The sequence below is a fragment of the Amphiura filiformis genome, chromosome 14 (genome assembly GCF_039555335.1).
Source record: "Amphiura filiformis chromosome 14, Afil_fr2py, whole genome shotgun sequence".
In the NCBI taxonomy this organism is placed as follows: Eukaryota; Metazoa; Echinodermata; class Ophiuroidea; order Amphilepidida; family Amphiuridae; genus Amphiura; species Amphiura filiformis.
In genome coordinates, this window is record NC_092641.1 from 14607927 (window position 1) to 14628747 (window position 20821).

Below are 20821 nucleotides of genomic sequence, written 5' to 3' on the forward strand. Positions count from 1 at the left end.
TAGTCGTTAGCTTTCGTATTGAGAAAGAATCGTGCGTATTGAGCTAAAAAAAACTGACAAAATTCAGATTTTATATGTGCCGAACTATAGCGCAGCGTAGGCCACTCGTGGAGGCAGTCTAAAAGCAGATGACCTCATGGCGTATACCATTCTCACTCATACACAGAGAGGTCAGTCACCAGGCTATTTTCAATAGCCATAGTCGGATATCCCTCGGCCCATTATGCGTCTCAAAACTATTAAACAGGTCGGAACAAAATGACCATGCGTGTCTGTGGATTCAACCTACCATGGCGATTTCTGCCATGAAGATATCGGGGCGATGACACTGTGTGTGGGGCCTTGCAATTCCTTGAGCATGGTCACAGGTTTGGGCTGGTCCAAACACGCAAATCCTCACGCCTTAATCATGTTCAATCATACAGCAGACTAACCGGTAGAACCGACCAATATATGAACTCTTATTTTCCGCTCTCACTCAAGAGCTGGAATAACTTGCCGCAGCAACAAATAGACATTGAATCAACAACTCAATTCAAGACAGCAGTGGCTGAGCACATCTACAGCCAAGAAGAAAGCACCCAACGAGCAGTGTTCTAAGAAAGTTGAAAGCACCCCCATCATCCTCTCGTCTGATCCCCGAAGGGAGTGTTGAGATTACCTATCAGATTCAGAACCCAAATCTCAGCTTTGATGAGGACAAATATGGGGGATGAGGCTGTCGATCTGGTCACAATTGCACACAATACTGGTTATAAGGTTAAGATAACAGAAGTAAAATATATTACAAGAATGATTTTTTTTCTACACTTCATACACCAGGAGCCGCCATACATTGTAATGGAGTTTATGGTCAATGGCTGTCTTCTTGACTTTCTAAGAGAAGGCAAAGGAAAAGCACTAACCATGGAAAATCTCATTGACATTGGCGCGCAGGTAGGATATCATTATTATTATTATTATTATTATTATTATTATTATTATTATTATTATTATTATTATTATTATTATTATTATTATTATTATTATTATTATTATTATTATTATTATTATTATTATTATTATTATTATTATTATTATTATTATTATTATTATTATTATTATTATTATTATTACAATTTTATTTATACACGGTAAACGGTCAAAAATTGTTGTCGTTTACCAATTATTATCAAACTGGTTAGAAGTAGTCATTGCCACTTTTGAAGCTTTTTTGGTAATAAGCAAATTTGATTTATCACTTTTTATTAAATACATTATTACTGAGCTTCACCAGTGCTTGCTACAATATTAGTCCCAAGAAATGGGTCTAAAACTGCAATACAACAACCATAGGCTTATGAACCGGGGGTGGCGCTTGAGGGGGCTCAGCCCCCGCAATAATTTTGGTGCGGAGCTGGAATACCTTTCAGCCCCCCCCCCCCCAATAATCCTAGGTGAAGTTAAAAAATTGTGATAAGATAGAGGGAAAATGGGTCTTTGTGACCCAATATTTTGCAAAATTTTCTGACTGCGAGAAACCCCCCTCGCGCACACCCCGTTGTGGCCCAAAAAATCGTTTCAACTTTCAGCCCCCCCCCCCCATGTTTAAAATCTTCCTAAGCCAAAGACAACGGTCGTCCACAAGAGCTAAAAGGTTCACAAGAGAAGGAAAATGAGATCATGGTGACCTTTTTCTTTCAACATGTTTACCGTACTCTCTAAATGTAAAAGAGTGAAAACTCACTCCCAAAAAGAGTGGTTCACTTATAAAAAGGACAACACGTTTTTAGAATTGTCCTTTATTTAACTCCTTGAACGAGTTGAAATTCACTCTTTTAGAGTGGTTTTCACTCTTTTTGAGTGGTTGTGAAGTTAAAAAACACATTTCACTCATTTTTGAGTGGTTTTTGGGAGTGAGTTTTTCACTCTTTTACATTTAGAGAGTAATTTTATTCTAAAAGTGTTTGTCGCCGTTTAATATCAACTATACTCGTACATCTTGTTGTCACATCCCTAGGTTGCATCGGCCATGGAAGAACTAGAGAAGAAAAAAATTATCCATAGGGATGTAGCCGCAAGGAATGTTTACATTGGCGAAAACAACATTGCAAAACTTGGGGGTTTTGGCATGGCTAAAGAGCTTGATTCACTGTACGACGACTTGGATCTAGGCCTATATGAAGAAGAAAGTGAGATGAACGCAATATTTTTCCAATGTTTTGATTTGTTTATTTATTCTATTTTCCAATTTGTTATTATTTGCCCATTTTGATTTTGATTTTTCGCGTTTTTCTATTTTTTATTTTTCCCATTTTATTCTATTTTTCTCCATTTTAGCCTTCTTCCATTTTGTTAATTCTTTCCACTTTCCCTAATTGTCTTTATTTGTCACGTGTTTTTTCTGTTGTGGTCAATACCTTTTCACAATTTCACTACTTGAGTGGTTTTATGGACACTTATAATTATAAAGTTTCTTAGCTATAGTTCAAGACAGAGTTCAAGATAATTATGATTTTGTTAACGCAGAGAGGAACGCAACATTTGATTTTCATTGGGCATGGGAGTTCGGGGCGGGTGTGTTTTTTTTATTATTTATTTTTATTTTGCCGTTGCAAGTGGCGATTTTTTTAATCATCAATGTGGCGATTTGTTTTCATCTGACTGGTGGGCAAATTGTTTTGTTGCTGTTGTTTAAATAAAAATTCCTTTAAAAAAGGAATGGTGCGCCAAATGGGAGGTTTGATGTGTTGTGCTGTAATGGGGGGTGGGGGAACTTCCACTTTTGAGGTTACCCGTATGTAGGGCTATTAAGACCCCCTTTTTCAACATCGCTGTCACCCAAAGACCCCATTACCAGCACGTGCTCTGTCACCCAAAGACCCCATACTTGTCCTTTGGATCTGCATGGCACCCAAAGACATACACCATAATATTTCCATTGTGATGTGCCCTGAGTAATTTAATTTAATTATTTAACTTTGTTTACAAGCTGAAGATATTTCATGAGATGGGAAAGCCCCTTGTACTTGTAATAGTTGGTGTGGAAAGTTATTTTGGAATTTCCCCCAAATTATTGTAAACACAGTCAGATTTATGTTTGGAGCTTGGAAATCCCCAGTTCATTATTGCACCATCAGGAAAACCCCCCAGGAAGTGATGTAATGTGAAAGGTTAATGTGTATAATTAATATTGGGAAATCCCAAGATTGCAGCAATCTGTTGTGAAAATGTGATTGAAGTAATGGTTTATTAATAGATGATGGGCTTTGCATGAGTACTGGTATAAAAGCTCTAGGCTTTTGTTTGGACATTGCAGAATGCCATGGGAGATTGTAGACTCCACATGTGTGTGATGGTCTTCGTGCTTCAAAAAAGAAGTACATTTTAACCAGTTTATATAGCCAATAATTGAGCTATGAGCAACGAAGGAGATTGCGAGCACACAAAAGTGCTCTTCCTCATCAAAGGATTAAAGTTCTTCTGTCGATTGCTGGAGTTTGCTGGGTTTGTGAAGGCCACGCATCTGTCAAAAACAGCGGAGCTGAGTTAAAGAAACCTGTTCCCTGGAAACAGAGTGATTGGTGAAATAAACACCATTATTGGAGAAAGCAGCGCAAGGAGAAATATTGTGGAGAAAGCATCGCAAGAAAATAAGTAATAGGAGCAAGCAGCATCATTTTCGTGTGAGGATTTCATACGCAAGGATATTTATAAACGCAAGTGTACACTGGACTTCGCTGATTTTCGCTAGACAAGTGAATAAGGATATATTATATCAGTCGTCCAGAACATTGCAAGAACTCTAGGATCACCAACAAGAATACCGCTGGTTAAGTACTGATAGAATAAAACTGTGATTGTGTGATTTTAGTCTATATTGTTGTTACATGTACCAAGCATACTTTATTTTCAATTACAGACATATATTTTGTTAGCTTAATCAAACAGTGTATTTGTGTTGTGCATTCGTGTGAGTTCGGGTAAAAGGTGATTTTGGCCTTGAGTCAGTACGGCTCGTAACAAAAATTGGGGGCTCGTCGTCCGGGAAATACACTGTAAAAAGTTGACATTAATATACTGAGTCTTGAAAAAGAAAGTACAGTATGGCAGAGTTCAAAGCAGAAGAGTTTCTTGAAACTATAAATTGGGAGAAGTTTGATGAGTTGAAGAAGCCTGATTTATTAGCATTTGCCAAACATTATGGCTTAAAAGTAAAGCAAGCTACAAGAAAGCAGGCAATCAAAAATGGCTTGATTGATGTTTTGGTCGGGGAGGACATTTTTGATGAATCCTTGTTGGCAGAGAAAATGGAGGTAGAAACTGAAATCGGTGGGGACTCAGCATTTAAATTGAAAGAGTTGGAAATTCAATTAGAACTGAGGAAAATGGAAATGGATCAAAAGAGAATAGAAATGGACCAAAAAGAAAAACTGGAAATGATCAAGTTAGAGAATGAAAAACAGAAAATGGCTATGGAAGAAAATGCGCGCCATGAAAAGATGGCGCTTGAAGAAAAAGAAAAACGTGCAAAATTGGAACTTGAAAAACAAAAGTTGGAAATGGAAGAAAAAGAAAAAAGAAACAAAGCTGCAAATAGAAGCACATTTGAAAGAAAAAGAAATTGAGGCAAAATGCAAGTTTGAACAAGAGAAGTTGGCAAAGTTAGGTGACAAATACTCATCAAGTTTCTCCTCAAAGTCAGGGTTTGATGTTACAAAGTATGTGAAGCTTGTGCCTAAATTCAAAGAAAATGAAGTTGACGAGTACTTTCAACATTTTGAAAAAGTAGCTACAAATTTGAAATGGCCTAAAGAGCATTGGACCCTACTTTTGCTAAGTAGTTTTGTGGGAAGGCCAGGGAGACCTACTCAGCTCTACCAATAGAGAAGTGTAATAATTATGAAGAAGTCAAACAAGCAGTCCTTAAGGCCTATGAACTGGTGCCTGAAGCATACAGACTAAAGTTCAGAGATTCAAGAAAGCAAGCTCAAACTCATGTAGAGTAAAAGAACAAATGTTTGATAGGTGGCTTGGTTCAAAAGAAGTCAAAGATGATTTCGGCCAACTTAGGCAATTGGTTCTTATAGAAGAGTTCAAGAAATGTGTCCACGTTGACATTAAAACCCATTTGGATGAAAGCGCTAGCCAAATTAAAACGCTAAGTGAAGCGGCGACAATGGCCGACGACTATGGCTTAACTCACAAATTGAATGCGAGTAAATTTAGTCATAACAGAAATTATTCAAACAGGTTCAGCCATAATCAACCTAGAGCAAATCAGGGTGGCACACAAGAAGGGAAAGCTCCGTCTAATTCACAACATAGTGCTGGTGGTAGAGGGACCCCAGGAAGTTCAGGTAACAAATCAAAATTTAGGACTGAATTTAAAACCAAAGTAACTTGTACTCACTGTAAGAGACCAGGGCATACGATGACCCAGTGTTATTTCTTAAAAGGCAGACAAGACGCACAGAAACAGCAGCCATCTGCTAATAATACCGTAGGATGTGCAGTGTCATTTGGGTCAAAGAAACAAGTCAGTGAAATCAAGAAACAAGAATTCTCACAAAAGAAGGTGAGACAGGCAAGGTGTGTGAGGAATTGGAACCATTTGTGTTAGAGGGAGTAGTATCACTTGGTGATAATGGTAGTCCAAAGACCATTAAGATTGTGCAAGACACATGTTGTGCACGGTCTATGATTCTGGAAGGAACTTTGCCCTTTAATGAGGATATTTCAGCAGGTAATGCTTTGATCCAGGGTATTGGGATGGAAATTCTTAATGTACCTCTCCACAAAATTAACTTGACATCTGACTTGGTTTCTGGTCCTGTAACCATAGGAGTTAGACACGAATTGCCAGTCAAAGGAGTGTCCATGTTGCTGGGAAATGATTTGGCAGTGGGGAAAGTTTTTCCTGACCCAATAGTCGCAGATAAGCCCTGTATACAGGATAATAATAGTTAGGAAGAGGAGATATTTCCTGCATGTACAGTGACACGTGCAATGAGTAAGAGAGCCTCTGTAGAAGCAATTGAGGACAACCAAATTGATGACTTAGGCTACAATTTGGAAGACACATTTGTGTCAAAGTTGAATGAGAAAGAAGATAAACTTCCTTCTCCTGGGGATAAAAATACCCCTAAAAATGACACAGCCGCTGAGTATGAACAAATTGGGGAAACATTGAAAGACCCATAAAGTCATGACAAGCTGATTCTGGAGCAACAAAATGACCCAGAGCTCAAAGAGATCAATCAAAGGGCATTGACCCTAGAAGCAGAACAAAATTCTGTCTGTTTTTACAAACAAGATGGTGTGCTAATGAGAAAATGGCGCCCACCTGATGTACCTGCCGATGAAGAGTGGAAGGTAGTGCACCAAATTGTGGTACCAAATGTATACCACACTGAAGTAATTAACATAGCACATGACAGTCCAATGGCAGGGCATTTGGGTGTTAAGAAAACTCATGAAAGAATTCTGAGACATTTCTGGTGGCCCACTCTCAGAAAGGATGTTTCTGAATATTGCAAAACATGTCACATGTGCCAAGTAGTAGGGAAGCCAAATCAGAAAATACCTCCTGCTCCATTAAAGCCAAATCCAGCCTTTGATGAACCATTTAGTAGGGTTATTATTGATTGTGTAGACTAAGTCAGGCAAACAGTACCTTCTTACAATTATGTGCGCGTCAACACGCTTTCCTGAAGCCATGCCCTTGAGAAATATTAAAGCAGTGACTATAGTGAAAGCTTTAACTAAGTTCTTCACATGTGTAGGGTTCCCCAAGTCCATACAGTCAGATCAAGGATCAAACATTACTTCTGGAGTATTTCAGCAGGTCATGTATCAATTAGGTATAGAGCAGTGTACCTCAAGTGCTTACCATCCAGACTCAAAGGTGCACTAGAAAGGTTCCACCAAACTTTGAAAAACATGATCAGAACATACTGTTTGGAATTTCAGAGGGACTGGGATGAGGGAGTACACTTGTTGTTGTTTGCTGCTAGGGAAGCTGTTCAGAAAACTTTGGGATTTAGTCCTTTTGAGTTAGTGTTTGGACACACAGTGCGCGGGCCCTTAAGCCTGATGGTTCATACATATTAGTAGCAGATATGAGCGCTGCAAATGTTCATTCAAAGACAGACTCGTACCCAATTCCAAGAATTGATGATTGCATAGACAAAATTGGGAATGCAAAATTTGTTAGCAAATTGGATCTTTTGAAAGGGTACTGGCAGGTTCTACTCACAGACCGTGCCAAAGAGATTTCTGCTTTTTGTACACCATTTGGTCTTTACCAATACAAAGTTATGCCATTCGGGTTGAAAAACGCGCCAGCAACATTTCAGAGAATGGTGAACCAAATTGTGGCAGACATAGAGGGATGTGAAGCGTATGTAGATGATTTGATTGTTTACAGTCAAACTTGGGAACAACACATGGAACAACTCCATCATTTGTTTAAGAAGCTGTCAGAAGTACAATTGACAGTCATTCTGGTAAAAAGTGAGTTTTGCCATGCCACAGTCACATACTTGGGAGATGTTGTAGGTCAAGGTCAGGTGAAACCTATCAAAGCCAAAGTTGAAGCAATTGATCAATACCCAACACCTGTGAACAAGAAGGCACTCATGAGATTTCTAGGAATGGTTGGCTATTATAGAAAGTTCTGTCCAAACTTTTCAGAGATGTCAAGTCCTTTGACTGATTTGAAGTAATGGTTTATTAATAGATGATGGGTTTTGCATGAGTACTGGTATAAAAGTTCTAGGCTTTTGTTTGGACATTGCAGAATGTCATGGGAGATCGTAGACTCCACATGTGTGTAATGGTCTTCGTGCTTCAAAAATAAGTACATTTTAACCACTTTATATAGCCAATAATTGAGCTATTTTAATACAGCAACGAAGGAGATTGCGAGCACACAAAAGTGCTCTTCCTCATCAAAGGATTAAAGTTCTTCTGTCGAATTGCTGGAGTTTGCTGGGTTTGTGAAGGCCACGCATCTGTCAAAAAACAGCGGAGCTGAGTTAAAGAAACCTGTTCCCTGGAAAAAGAGTGATTGGTGAAATAAACACCATTATTGGAGAAAGCAGCGCAAGGAGATATATTGTGGAGAAAGCAGCGCAAGAAGATAAGTAATAGGAGCAAGCAGCATCATTTTCGTGTGAGGATTTCATACGCAAGGATATTTATAAACGCAAGTGTACACTGGACTTCGCTGATTTTCGCTGGACAAGTGAATAAGGATATATTATATCAGTCGTCCAGAACATTGCAAGAACTCTAGGATCACCAACAAGAATACCGCTGGTTAAGTACTGATAGAATAAAACTGTGATTGTGTGATTTTAGTGTATATTGTTGTTACATGTACCAAGCATACTTTATTTTCAATTAAAGACTTATATTTTGTTAGCTTAATAAAACATTGTATTTGTGTTGTGCATTCGTGTGAGTTCGGGTAAAAGGTGATTTTGGCCTTGGGTCAGTACGGCTCGTAACACCATCTGAACATCAACGAGTCGTCTATCACTCGAGGCTTCCTTTGGCTCTCACCCAAAGACCCCATTAAAAAAGGTTATATTCTCACCCAATGCCCCCTAATGATCCAAACGGTCCCTCTCTCACCCAATGACCCCATATTTTGTACACTGATTGTTGCTCTCATAAAATACCAAAAATCATGCTCTCAGGCTTGCAATGACCTTATATTTTTTTATATTTTGCTATCACCGGATGCCCCTTATTGGCCAGCCCTATACACCTATCCATTTCATATCGAAGTGCCACCCCGGGGCTGAAATGTAACCGTTTGGATACAATTTATTTTCTTTAAAACAATAATGTAACATTAGAATAGTAAGCAAAGAAAGATTAGGAAAAGTAAAGCATATTTATTGCAGTGAGAGAGGTGTAAAATCGTACTGCATGGGACGAAAGAGGGTTGGTTTCAAATAAAAAGGAATAAAGATCTTACCATTTCAGTTACTATTGTTAGGAAATCATGTTGTGGGGTTGCTGGAGCAGAATTATTTTATTTAAAATATAGGTTTGTTAAGGATTGTTTTCCAAGTGGACATTATGATAATTATAACTGTCGGTTGTAATACCTGACAATATTGCATGCCTGGTTATTGATTTAAAGGAAACTTAAGCGACACAAAAGTCACAGTGTATTGTGTTTTTATTAAGCCAATAATTTTGTATTTCAAACAAAGATGACAAGCCTATACGCACGGATTTTAATGATTTTTGTAAAGGTAACTGTTTTAAATAACATGTCGCTCTCCACCTGGATCATAGGCCTACTCTGCGATCGTAATAGCGCCATCTCTTCAAAGCGTTTTTAAAAGACATAAAGGCATTTTTAATAATTTTGTGTTTCAAGCGTTAATTCCCACTGTATATAGAACTACTTTACTTGCATTCAATGCATACTATAGTAAACAGTAATAGCATCAAAATCAAAATCAAGCAAGTTGTGTTTTTATTTCTAAGCTGGGCATACTTTAAGCAAAACAGTTGCGAAGTAAATCTAGTAAGACCGAAATTAGAAGCTTTTTACAAAGTCAAACCAATATAAGGGGCGCCCCCCCCCCCCCAAATACTCCCATGTACCCGCTGGAAGTCAAATGTTGAGCACTTAGCACTCCTGCTGAAGGGGAGGCACCCAGCCTGTGGCGTTTGGTAGAGTCGGGGTTAATCAACTGTGGTGTAGCGTGAGTTGCACCACTGTTAAGTGGGGGGGGTTGATTTGGGGCACAAATCGCTTTCGGCACTGTCTCGATTGGGGGGGCGTGCCCGCGCCCCTATGACGCTACGCCACTGTTAACCCAGCAAACACAAAACGTTTTCGACATCATTCGCAAAAGGTTATAAAAGGTTGTCAGAAAACGTTTAAATGTCGTGTTGTATAAAGGGTATATTAAGAGTATAAAACGTTTTCATAACCTTCAAAAAAATTTTTGATAATACACTGCTCAGCACACAAAAATATTTTACAGAAAACGTTTAAATGTCAGGTTATATAAAGGGTATAAAAACGTTTTAATAACCTTCCAAAAACATTCTTGACAACTTGATACAAAACATTCTAAACAGAATGTTATTTTGGGGTTGAAAAAATATTTTGCGAAAATTGTTTGCCCAAAATATTTTCAATAACGTTTTAAAAACGTTTTCATGACCTTTATATAACCCGACATTTAAATGTTATTAAAAGGTTTTGAAAAAGCATTTTAAAAACATTTCTGTGTTTGCTGGGTTCAAATATTGTAACATAATGTTATTTAAGTATTGACACAATATTTGGCAAAAATGGTTTCAAAAATAGTTTACAATAACATTTTTTGAAAACATTTAAAAATATTGTTGTAGTGTGTTTTCATACAAAACGTTATCATGACCTTTATATAACCCGACATTTTAACGTTATTAAAACGTTTTTACCTAAACCAAAAGCCAAAATATAACCTATTTAAAACGTTTTTAAAACGTTTTTGTGTTTGCTGGGAATCCAGGCATTGAATTTCAATTGTGGACAGATAACGACATTTTCCTCATAGCATTAATAGGGAGCCCCGTTCTCAAATTATTCTTATTATCATTTATGGTGTAGGTGCTAGAAGATTTCCTATCAAGTGGACAGCGCCAGAGGTTATACTTTACGATAAATTTAGCTTCAAGTCAGACGTATGGTCATTTGGAATCTTGTTGACTGAGCTAGTAACATATGGACATATACCATATCCAGGTAAAGTGGTATAGACGAATCCAACGAGCCAAGTGATGGTCAGAATTCATTTGGCCATTACTGGGTCCCTGCCGCACCAAACTGGTGTTGTAACTGCCCAATTGGGTGGATTAAGAATGCGTGAAATTGGATTGGTCTCATGCAGCAATCATGCGTACTATAGCCTATAGCACCAGATGACTGAGTCTAGTAAACATGGTAAAATACTTCCACAACTCATATAACTCATATAATGCAACAAGCGAGTTAAAACGATGAGCATAGGAAGATGTCAATGATGAATGTTTTGCGTTTGCGGGTGTTCTAAAATGATTTGATGAAGTTTTTATCAATCAAAGTTTACGCCATAAATTTTGCATTGTTCGTTCTCATATATATTTAGCTTCATACTAATATATCAAATGCGCCATAAACATTGTCCTATTTGTTTCAGGTATGGACAACAGAGAGGCAGTGGAACAAGTTCTACAAGGATATCCTATGGCGAAGCCTGAAGGATGTCCAGATAAACTCTATGAGTTAATGCTGCAAACATGGCACAAAGATCCACAAAGTCGACCGACATTTAATTTTCTGTTTCATTATTTGGATGATAGGGTTATCTTTGAATAGACTATGTTGTACAATCAAATACACCACCCACGAGCCAGGCCCACGAGCCAGGCCCACGAGCCAGGCCCACGAGCTGTGCATTATTCCACGTGTTTATTGATGGCCCTAAGGTTGTTTTTTTTTCCAAAATATTTTCGAAAAAGTGTCATTTTTCATCGTTTTTTAGCAAAGTTTGTGAATATTTTCTAAATATTGGTATAACTTTGGGTCTGCTTTTGGTCAAAGTTGGTTTAAAAGTCTGGCAGTTTTTCGGAGTCCCAGGCACACATCCCCACCCAAAGTTGAAGACCCGTAGGAGGAGTTACGTATACGTTTATCCTATTGTACAAGTACAAAACATACACAATTACAACTTTGAAATCACAGCTGTAACGTTTAACAGTTACAATGTTACGGCAAGTCAATGATCACATTATAGTAATATTAAAATGAAAAGGTGAAACAAAACAATTTAAGTTTCAATCAATTATATTATAAGACAATTTAAAACTGCATGTACACAGAATATTATAGTAAACTTGGCAAATGCAGGTGTGTAAATATGATTAGAGATTGAGAAATATTGATTTCAGAATGATTTCCAAAACCTGGAAAATGACAAATGACAGAGGACTGGCATTGAAATATTAAAGGGCTGTAGATAATAAACTAATAAATAATATATAGATAGTAATATGTTATTATGCACAATTACGACGCGTTACATCTTGCGTGTGTGGACACGATAAGAAGAAGACGACGCGACGACGAGTTATATTGCAACTTTGTAACAATTCGTGATCTTTAAATAACCTAATAAAAATGTTATTAAAACGTTTTGACCAACTCAGAGAAATGTATTAACAATATGATAGTTTGTTGAGTAACCAGTTATACCAGTATGAGGGAAATATTATTGTATTAACCTAATATCAATCTTAATAATAAAAGTGTTAAGAATTATTATAACTGAAATTCTGAAACTAAGTGAAATTGACAGGCAGCAGAGACATACCAGATTTAAGAGCGTGCAACATGGCACGGTTGTTTGATGCATATAGAATTGGCTTCATTATTAACTAAATGCAAACTATAGGTGGCGCTATTTATCCTAAATCATATTTCTGTATTTGCAAGGGGTAGGTGATTAATACTGCCATTAAAATAGCTGGAATATATGTAACAAGCAACAAGGAAATTTTATAAACATATTTTATCAAACAATAAAAGAAATTATTTGTATTAAAAGCTTGAAACAGTAATTTTCTGTAACTAAATAGCGCCACCAATTTTGTCATTAATGGATACATTTTATATACGAAAAAGCTATAAAAATGCTATAAAAGTGAATAATTTTGTAAAAGAGGGGAAATTAAAGTTGAGAATGACTCAAAAGTATCTGTATACATTAGCATGATATCATATTTAGCTGTTTAAGCCTACAATTTGGTTGTACATGATGTTTTGTTTGAAAAACTAATAAATGATCCCATCAAACAACCGTGATGGAGGGAACAAAGGAGGGGAAGGATTAAAGGAAGAATTTGACACAACTAAGATGTAGGAAAATGAAACTTTGATCTTTACTTGATTGTTTTAAATTAATTTATGATATATTTAACTATCATAATGACAAGATGATGCACACATCCCAGTATTACTATGTTATTTTATAAGTAGTAACCCGGCATAATCACTCAATTTAATTTTATGTATAACTCGTATTTATTTTATTACCGATGTATAACTTCGTAAATATTGGCGTACATGGTGAATTGAACGTTCAAATAAGCACGCTGCCGCATGGCGTACAAGTGATGAAGCACAGCGTTTCTAGCGTTTAGCACGAAGGACATAAATTAGTATGAATACCTAGGTGGACCAAAAAGGGTGTAAGATTATACGTGTAACCTTACACGTGTAAGATGGCATCTTACACGTGTAAGATTGCATCTTATACGTGTAAGATTGCATCTTATACGTGTAAGACCGCATCTTATACGTCTTAAAATCTAGCGGGATGCTTAAATTGACGAATCATATATAAAGAACCCATTATTTAAAACCAAAACAACCTTACGCGTATTCATATTCGACCAATGAAATCTCGCCATAGCATTTCTTACGCGTAAGAATTGCCTACTAGAGACGGTATTTTGACTGGTACATACGACGTCTCAGACTGACACGTAATGTCATGAATGTGAAGGCGCACCAAAATATAAAAATCAGTCTCAAATTATATTGCATCATTGTAATTTGTATTGTCAACACTTTTTATACATACATCTGTACGGTACATCACTTTTATCAGTGATGCCTTACTCTTGCATAGATGGAGGTATAAAATGACACGACTGTCTGCCATGCTGAATGCAATTTCATGCGGACATAGTATTTTGTACTAACATTTATTTAAGCTTAAACTAAAAGTAGCACTAATACAAATTAAAAACAAGATGTCTCGTTTACTATGTTTAAAGCTCTCCTTAACTTCGGTACGCCGCCAATAATATCGCGTATCATCCATCACTAAAACCCAAATCTTACGCGTATAAGAAGTCGTGGGTGTTACAAATCCCAAAACGTCTTTACATATTATTTGTCCAACTTTGTTACGCGTGAGATGATTGGTTGTTTGTGATTTCTTGCCCTGTGATTCGTCAATTTAAGAATCCCGCTTCATTCGTACACGTATAAGATGCAACCTTACACGTATAGGATGTAATCTTACGCGTATAAGATTCAATCTTACACGTGTAACCTTACACGCTTGTCTTACACGTTTTTGGACCACTTGGCCATTCATAAAATTAACATCAAGGTGAAGTGATCATGCTGATAAGATATGTAACGAATTATTGTCACAACAGAATAAAAAACAAGGAAGTAGTATTATAGTGATGATATAACAATTTGTAAGAAGTTACTTGACCGTTGGTTAATGTATTTAAAAATGTTTAAAATTAGGTTTGGGTATAATTACAAAGCCGGAACTTCTGAAACATTTGTACCGGAATTTGGAAACAGCGGACGTAAATTCTATAATTTAAAAAGGATACTAAAAAAATGATTTAAAAAAGCAAAAACCAGTGTTTGGTAGTAATTTAAACACTTTTCTAAACACATTCGTGCTTTCACTTTGTATGTTTTTAAATGCCGAACATATTTAGAGTATTGGTGGATAATGTTTAGCCATTGAACATTGATGTTGGGGAATTCGACACGTAATATTTAGCTTTTAAACATGTTTACAAAGTGAAGGCCATAATGTGTTCAATGGCTTAACTCATGTTTTGGATTGTATACTTTGTATTTCTGAGTTTCAATTTGGATATTTATCCTTGCCAGTAAGCAATGAACCAAATTAACTCCAGTACCAATCTTTCTGAAACACCCTGTATAATATCAATTTAGATATTGAACGAATCTTGTTTCTCAAAACAGCTAAAACATCTCACCTTTGGGTAGCTTTAATGTCTGCATTTCGCTAGACTTTCGGCCCCTATTACTTAACACGTTTAGATTTAAACATTTGATGGTGTAATTATTTAGGCTCGGAGGTATGAAACAGTGAATAAAGAAGTACAATTATTGTATATAGGTGTTATAAGAAGATTATCAGTTTTAAAGCGTAGCATTACAAAATATAGGCCTCTGTAATATTTCGGCATATATCGTAAAGATTCGCATGGCGCATATGGGCTTCCTTGACATAACTGAACTGTAGGCACCAACTAAAAGTGCACGGCCCTCCCATAAAAATCCCTAGCAAATAAGGGAACGGACACATAATTTTTGGTGGGATTTTAAGAGGAGGCAGCTCACTATTTGTACGTGAAATTTGCCTAAGGTAAAGGAGCCCATAGACGCCATTATAGGCGAATTTTTACTTTATAAATACACAACGAAATTGTTTATAGGCGCCATAGGCGAATCTTTACCATGTTTACGGTATAGATATACAACGAAATTGTTTATAGGCGCCAATTATGCGAATCTTTACGGTATAGATACACAACGAAATTTAGTTGTATGTTGTTTGGTACCAAAACTTACTTTCCTTGTACATGTTGTAACTTCATAATATACCTGATTACTGGAGTAAACAATACTTTATGCTTGAATAGCACTGATAGCAATATCTATTATCAGCTGAACATTAACTATAATGCATGATAATGGATCAAATCTATACCAATGTTTTAGAAACAATCAAAATCAACTGAATATTTAATGTATGTAACCGATGATCAGTGAGCACTTGCAAAAGTTGCAATGTGATATAATGTTTTTGATACCAAAACACTCAATTAATCCAAATCTCCATTACAACATATTTTGTGTCTATATTATTATAGAGTACATAGGGGTGAATTACCCGCAAATATCGGGTATATCTGCCGAAATAGTATAGAAGACAATTTTTGGTGATAGCCTATTATCATGTATACTCAGAAAAAAATGATGTGAATGACAGTAAATAATCAAGTCGAGGCATTCCTTTACGTTCACAGCATTTAACTCTAATATGTGAATTCTAAGTAAAAACGGAGGCTTATCAAATAACGGGAATTAGTTCATTTCAATCGTCATAACGTATCTTTAAAGGATGAAACAGAAAATGTGTTCCCGTCCTGGAATGGAACCCATGAGCTCGGGTTCAAGCAAGCTTCATGACTAGACCGACATGCAGCTCCCATATAGACACAAAAGTAACGGCGCATGCAGTGGCGTAGCGCGAGTCATCCTATTGTATGGGCGGCCACATGGGTCAAAAAGGGTCTAAGACTAAGAAAGGGGTGTAAAATTCAAAAAGGGGTCTAAGACTCAGAAAGGGGTCTAAACGCAGAAAGGGGTGTAAAATCCAAAAAGTGGTCTAAAACTCAGAAAGGGGTCTATACACATCAGAAAGGGGTCTAAAACTTAGAAAGGGGTGTTAATTCAAACTCAGAAAGGGTTGTTAAATACAAAATGGGGTCTAAGACTCAGAAAGGGGTCTAAACACAGAAAGGGGTGTAAAATCCAAAAACTGGTCTAAAACTCAGAATGGGGTCTAAACACAGAAAGGGACGTAAAATAAGAAAAGGGGTCTAAAACTCAGAAAAGGGTCTAAACACAGAAAGGATGTAAAATAAGAAAAGGGCTAAAACCCAGAAAGGGGTCTAAACACAGAAAGGATGTAAAATAAGAAAAGGGGTCTATAACTCAGAACGGGGTGTAAACACAGAAAGGATGTAAAATAAGAAAAGGGTCTAAAACTCAGAAAGGGTTCTAAACACAGAAGGGGGTCTAAACTAAGAAAAGGGGTCTATAACTCGGAAAGGGGGCTAAAAACAGAAAGGATGTAAAATAAGAAAAGGGGTCTAAAACTCAGAAAGGGGTCTAAACACAGAAAGGGGTGTAAACTAAGAAAAGGGTCTATAACTCAGAAAGGGTCTAAACACAGAAAGGGATGTAAACAAAGAAAAGGGGTCTATAATTCGGAAAGGGAGCTAAAAACAGAAAGGGGTCTAAACACAGAAAGGATATAAAAAAAGAAAAGGGGTCTAAAACTCAGAAAGGGGTCTAAACACGGAAAGGGATGTAAACTAAGAAAAGGTGTCTATAACTCAGAAAGGGGTTAAAAACAGAAAGGGTGTAAAAGAAGAAAAGGGGTCTAAAACTTAGAAAGGGTCTAAACACAGAAATGGATGTAAAATAAGAAAAGGGTCTAAAACTCAGAAAGGGTCTAAACACAGAAAGGGATATAAAATAAGAAAAGGGGTCTAAAAACAAGAAAGGGGGCTAAAACTCAGAAGGATTTAAACTAAGAAAAGGGGTCTAAAACTTAGAAAGGGGTCTAAACACAGAAAGGGATGTAAACTAAGAAAAGGGGTCTATAACTCAGAAAGGGGCTAAAACAGAAAGGGATGTCAAAGAAGAAAAGGGTCTAAAACTTAGAAAGGGTCTAAACACAGAAAGGGAAAAAAACTCGGAACGGTGAAACTTGTAAACAAGGTATCTAATCGGAGTATAGTACTATAAAAACGGAAAGGTTAAAAATGAAAACAGGGGTATCTAAATCGGAGTATTAAAAACTCGGAACGGTGACAAATGAAAACATGTGTATCTAATCGGAGTAATAAAAACTCGGAACGGTGAAAAATGAAAACAGGGGTATCTCTTCGGAGTAAAGAAACTTGAAACTGTGAAAAAGCGAAACAGTGGTTTACTCTTCGGAGTATTAAAAATTCGGGAACTGAAAATGGAAACATGGGCATTTCAATACTGTATAAAAATATTATTAAGGGAGTGTTCATAAATACTTTGGTCATATACTTTTGTATTATATTTCACCAGTTTAGCTTCAATATGGCAATTTTTTGCCACAAACCACCAACTTATTTTGGCGGCAAAAGGTGCTGGATTCACTGGTTCTCTAACCCCAATGTCAAAAAGAAATCTATGCCACTGTTAATGATGTATATGATATTTTTGGTTTCTTTTTTAGGACATGAAGGGGGGGGGGATCCATTATATTTTAGACTATAATTGATGTTGAATATATCAAATATTTCATTAAGGGAACTGAAATGAGCGTTTCGACAGCATTTTTTGTGGGCCATGAGAGCACATCAGACCTATCGAATTGCATTCTGAATACGAAGAATGTCTTTCTGATATCAAATAATTTTAGTTTAGCTTCAATATGGCAATTTTTTGCCACAAACCACCAACTTATTTTGGCGGCAAAAGGGGCTGGATTCACTGGTTCTCTAACCCCAATGTCAAAAAGAAATCTATGCCACTGTTAATGATGTATATGATATTTTTGGTTTCTTTTTTAGGACATGAAGGGGGGGGGATCCATTATATTTTAGACTATAATTGATGTTGAATATATCAAATATTTCATTAAGGGAACTGAAATGAGCGTTTCGACAGCATTTTTGTGGGCCATGAGAGCACATCAGACCTATCGAATTGCATTCTGAATACGAAGAATGTCTTTCTGATATCAAATAATTTTAGTTTAGCTTCAATATGGCAATTTTTTGCCACAAACCACCAACTTATTTTGGCGGCAAAAGGGGCTGGATTCACTGGTTCTCTAACCCCAATGTCAAAAAGAAATCTATGCCACTGTTAATGATGTATATGATATTTTTGGTTTCTTTTTAGGACATGAAGGGGGGATCCATTATATTTTAGACCATAATTGATGTTGATATCAAATATTTCATTAAGGGAACTGAAATGAGCGTTTCGACAGCATTTTTTGTGGGACATGAGAGCACATCAGACCTATCGAATTGCATTCTGAATACGAAGAATGTCTTTCTGATATCAAATAATTTTATGAAATTCACGATATAATACAAATTTTATGACAAATTATTAAAATTTGATATTTTTCACATTTTGAGATATAACAGTCCTCGAAGTAAATTTTATGAATTTAATGATATAGTCTTAAAAGTGTATGTAGCTGGGAGGAAAAGCCGACGATCAATTGAAAATGTTGACCTTTCATATTGAAGATATGGATGTTTTTCCCAAAAGACCTAATTTTTTTGGTGTTTTGGGGAAAAATCCATATCTTCAATACGAAAGGTCAAAATTTTCAATTGATCATCGGATTTTCATCCCACCTACATACACTTTAGGTAGAAATCATCAGATTTATAAAGTTTACTTCGAGTACTGTTAAATATCAATTTTAATGATTTGCCATAAAATGTGTATTACATTGTCAAAAAATCAAAATTATTTGATATCAGAAGGCCATTCTCCGTATTCAGAATGCAATTCGATATGTCTGATGTGCTCTAATGTCCCACAATAAATACTGTCCAAACGTTCATACCCCTTCCCTTAATATAAACTTTTAATTAATATATATCCCAATTTAAAATGTAGTTTGCTCTATCTGTGCCGGACCTTTAGTTACGACGCTATGCATGAGCAGAAATATAGCAAAGGTCAACACACTTTCGGCTTGGTGCAATTTTACTAAGGCCTACGCTTAGTTGTTGGCCTACCCTTCATACTCGTTCAAACCGTTGTTCCGGGGGAGGGGGCACTCCTATAATATTGGTGCCTGTCATGTGCCTGTCAATAGACCCCCATTTTTCCAGTGAGGCAAATCTGCCACCCGATGACCCCCTTTTTAAATCAGCTTAGGGGCTGTGCAATGAGCCCTGGGAAGGTAAAATGGGGGACTTTTAGCAAGCCGAGAGAGGGGGGGGCGCCTTTAAAGTAAAAGGAAAACAATACGGAAACGTTTATGCAACTTTTTCCTGCTCGCTGCGCCCGCAACATGTATCATTTTTAGACTATTAAGGTTTGTAAATTGAGATCCCAAAAATTTGGCATGCGCAAGGGGAGAGGGGGAAAGAATTTTTGGCAGGCTGAGAGTGGCATATAGTCTCCTCCTCCGCCGGTAATAATGGAGTGAGTAGGATTAAACCGGCCGCGGTGGAGACTATGAATTATTTTGCTGTCTACTGTAGATAGCCGATAATTTCGAGCGAAATAAACACTGAATAAAAAATAACACACAAAAAAAGAAACTTACCCGTATCGTGGAGATAGACCTATTAAGTATTATTAGTAGTAGTATTATAATAATACTATGCTCTCGAAATAAATGCTCTTGAGATAAATATAGGCCTTGCACCTTTTTCTAAATGGTAAACGATCCTTTATGAGAAATTTAGCTAAAATAGAAACAAAATTTACAGGGTCGTCGTGAATCATGATCCTTGCAGTAGAGGGGTGACCGTATTTGCCGGAATGTCAAATTTGACACCCATTGTTAGTGCAAGGGGTGAATGTGAAATATTTTAATAAAGCATCACAAAAGGAACCCATTAATTTTTGGAGGCAACTTATTAATTCAATTGTTTTTAGCTCAAAAACATCGACATTTTTTGCTTAAAATTGTTTTCCCCATAAATTTTACAAACGTAGCCTATATCTTTTTTTTTTTTTCATGTTCGATCACCCCGTTCCATTAAAAAAAAGCTCACCCATTAATTTAGTCCAATATTGATCGGTCCTTACACCAGTCACCATGAATTGAAAACAAACACATAGATACATTTCAATTTGGTAATTGTCACTTTATTTTTCTAACACATGACTCATGACTGATGACATAATGCACACGTCACCACGAAAACAAACACATATTATGTAAACTTATATTCTTATTCAGTGTCTTTTTATTTTTTTAACACATGATTGACATGGTGCCAAAACACACACAAAGTATTATGTGGTCAGCAATCAGCATATGATTCAAACCAAAAATACACCAAAGTTGAATGTAACAGTATAACACCTAAAACAAGTGAACATTGATTTGTTACAAATTTTACTGGCAGTGTATTATTCTGAAGATCAGGGACGTAGCCCATGGACTTCGTCCACCCGCTTGATGCGCCCCAGTGGAATATGCATACTTAACATTAAGAGGTGTTTTTGTCTTTCAATGTTTTT

General features: G+C 36.6%; 1 protein-coding gene across 1 annotated transcript in view; it reads left to right on the forward strand.

Moving 5' to 3' along the window:
- Positions 1 to 12368, forward strand: part of LOC140169762 (uncharacterized) — a 123081-nt gene extending 110713 nt beyond the window's left edge. Inside the window, exons 26-29 of the mRNA XM_072193068.1 lie at positions 823 to 936; positions 2000 to 2171; positions 10610 to 10744; positions 11178 to 12368. Coding sequence (XP_072049169.1) covers positions 823 to 936; positions 2000 to 2171; positions 10610 to 10744; positions 11178 to 11356 — 600 coding nt within the window. The 3' untranslated portion in view covers positions 11357 to 12368. The remainder of the gene's footprint in view (positions 1 to 822; positions 937 to 1999; positions 2172 to 10609; positions 10745 to 11177) is intronic.
- Positions 12369 to 20821: the final 8453 nt, after the last annotated feature.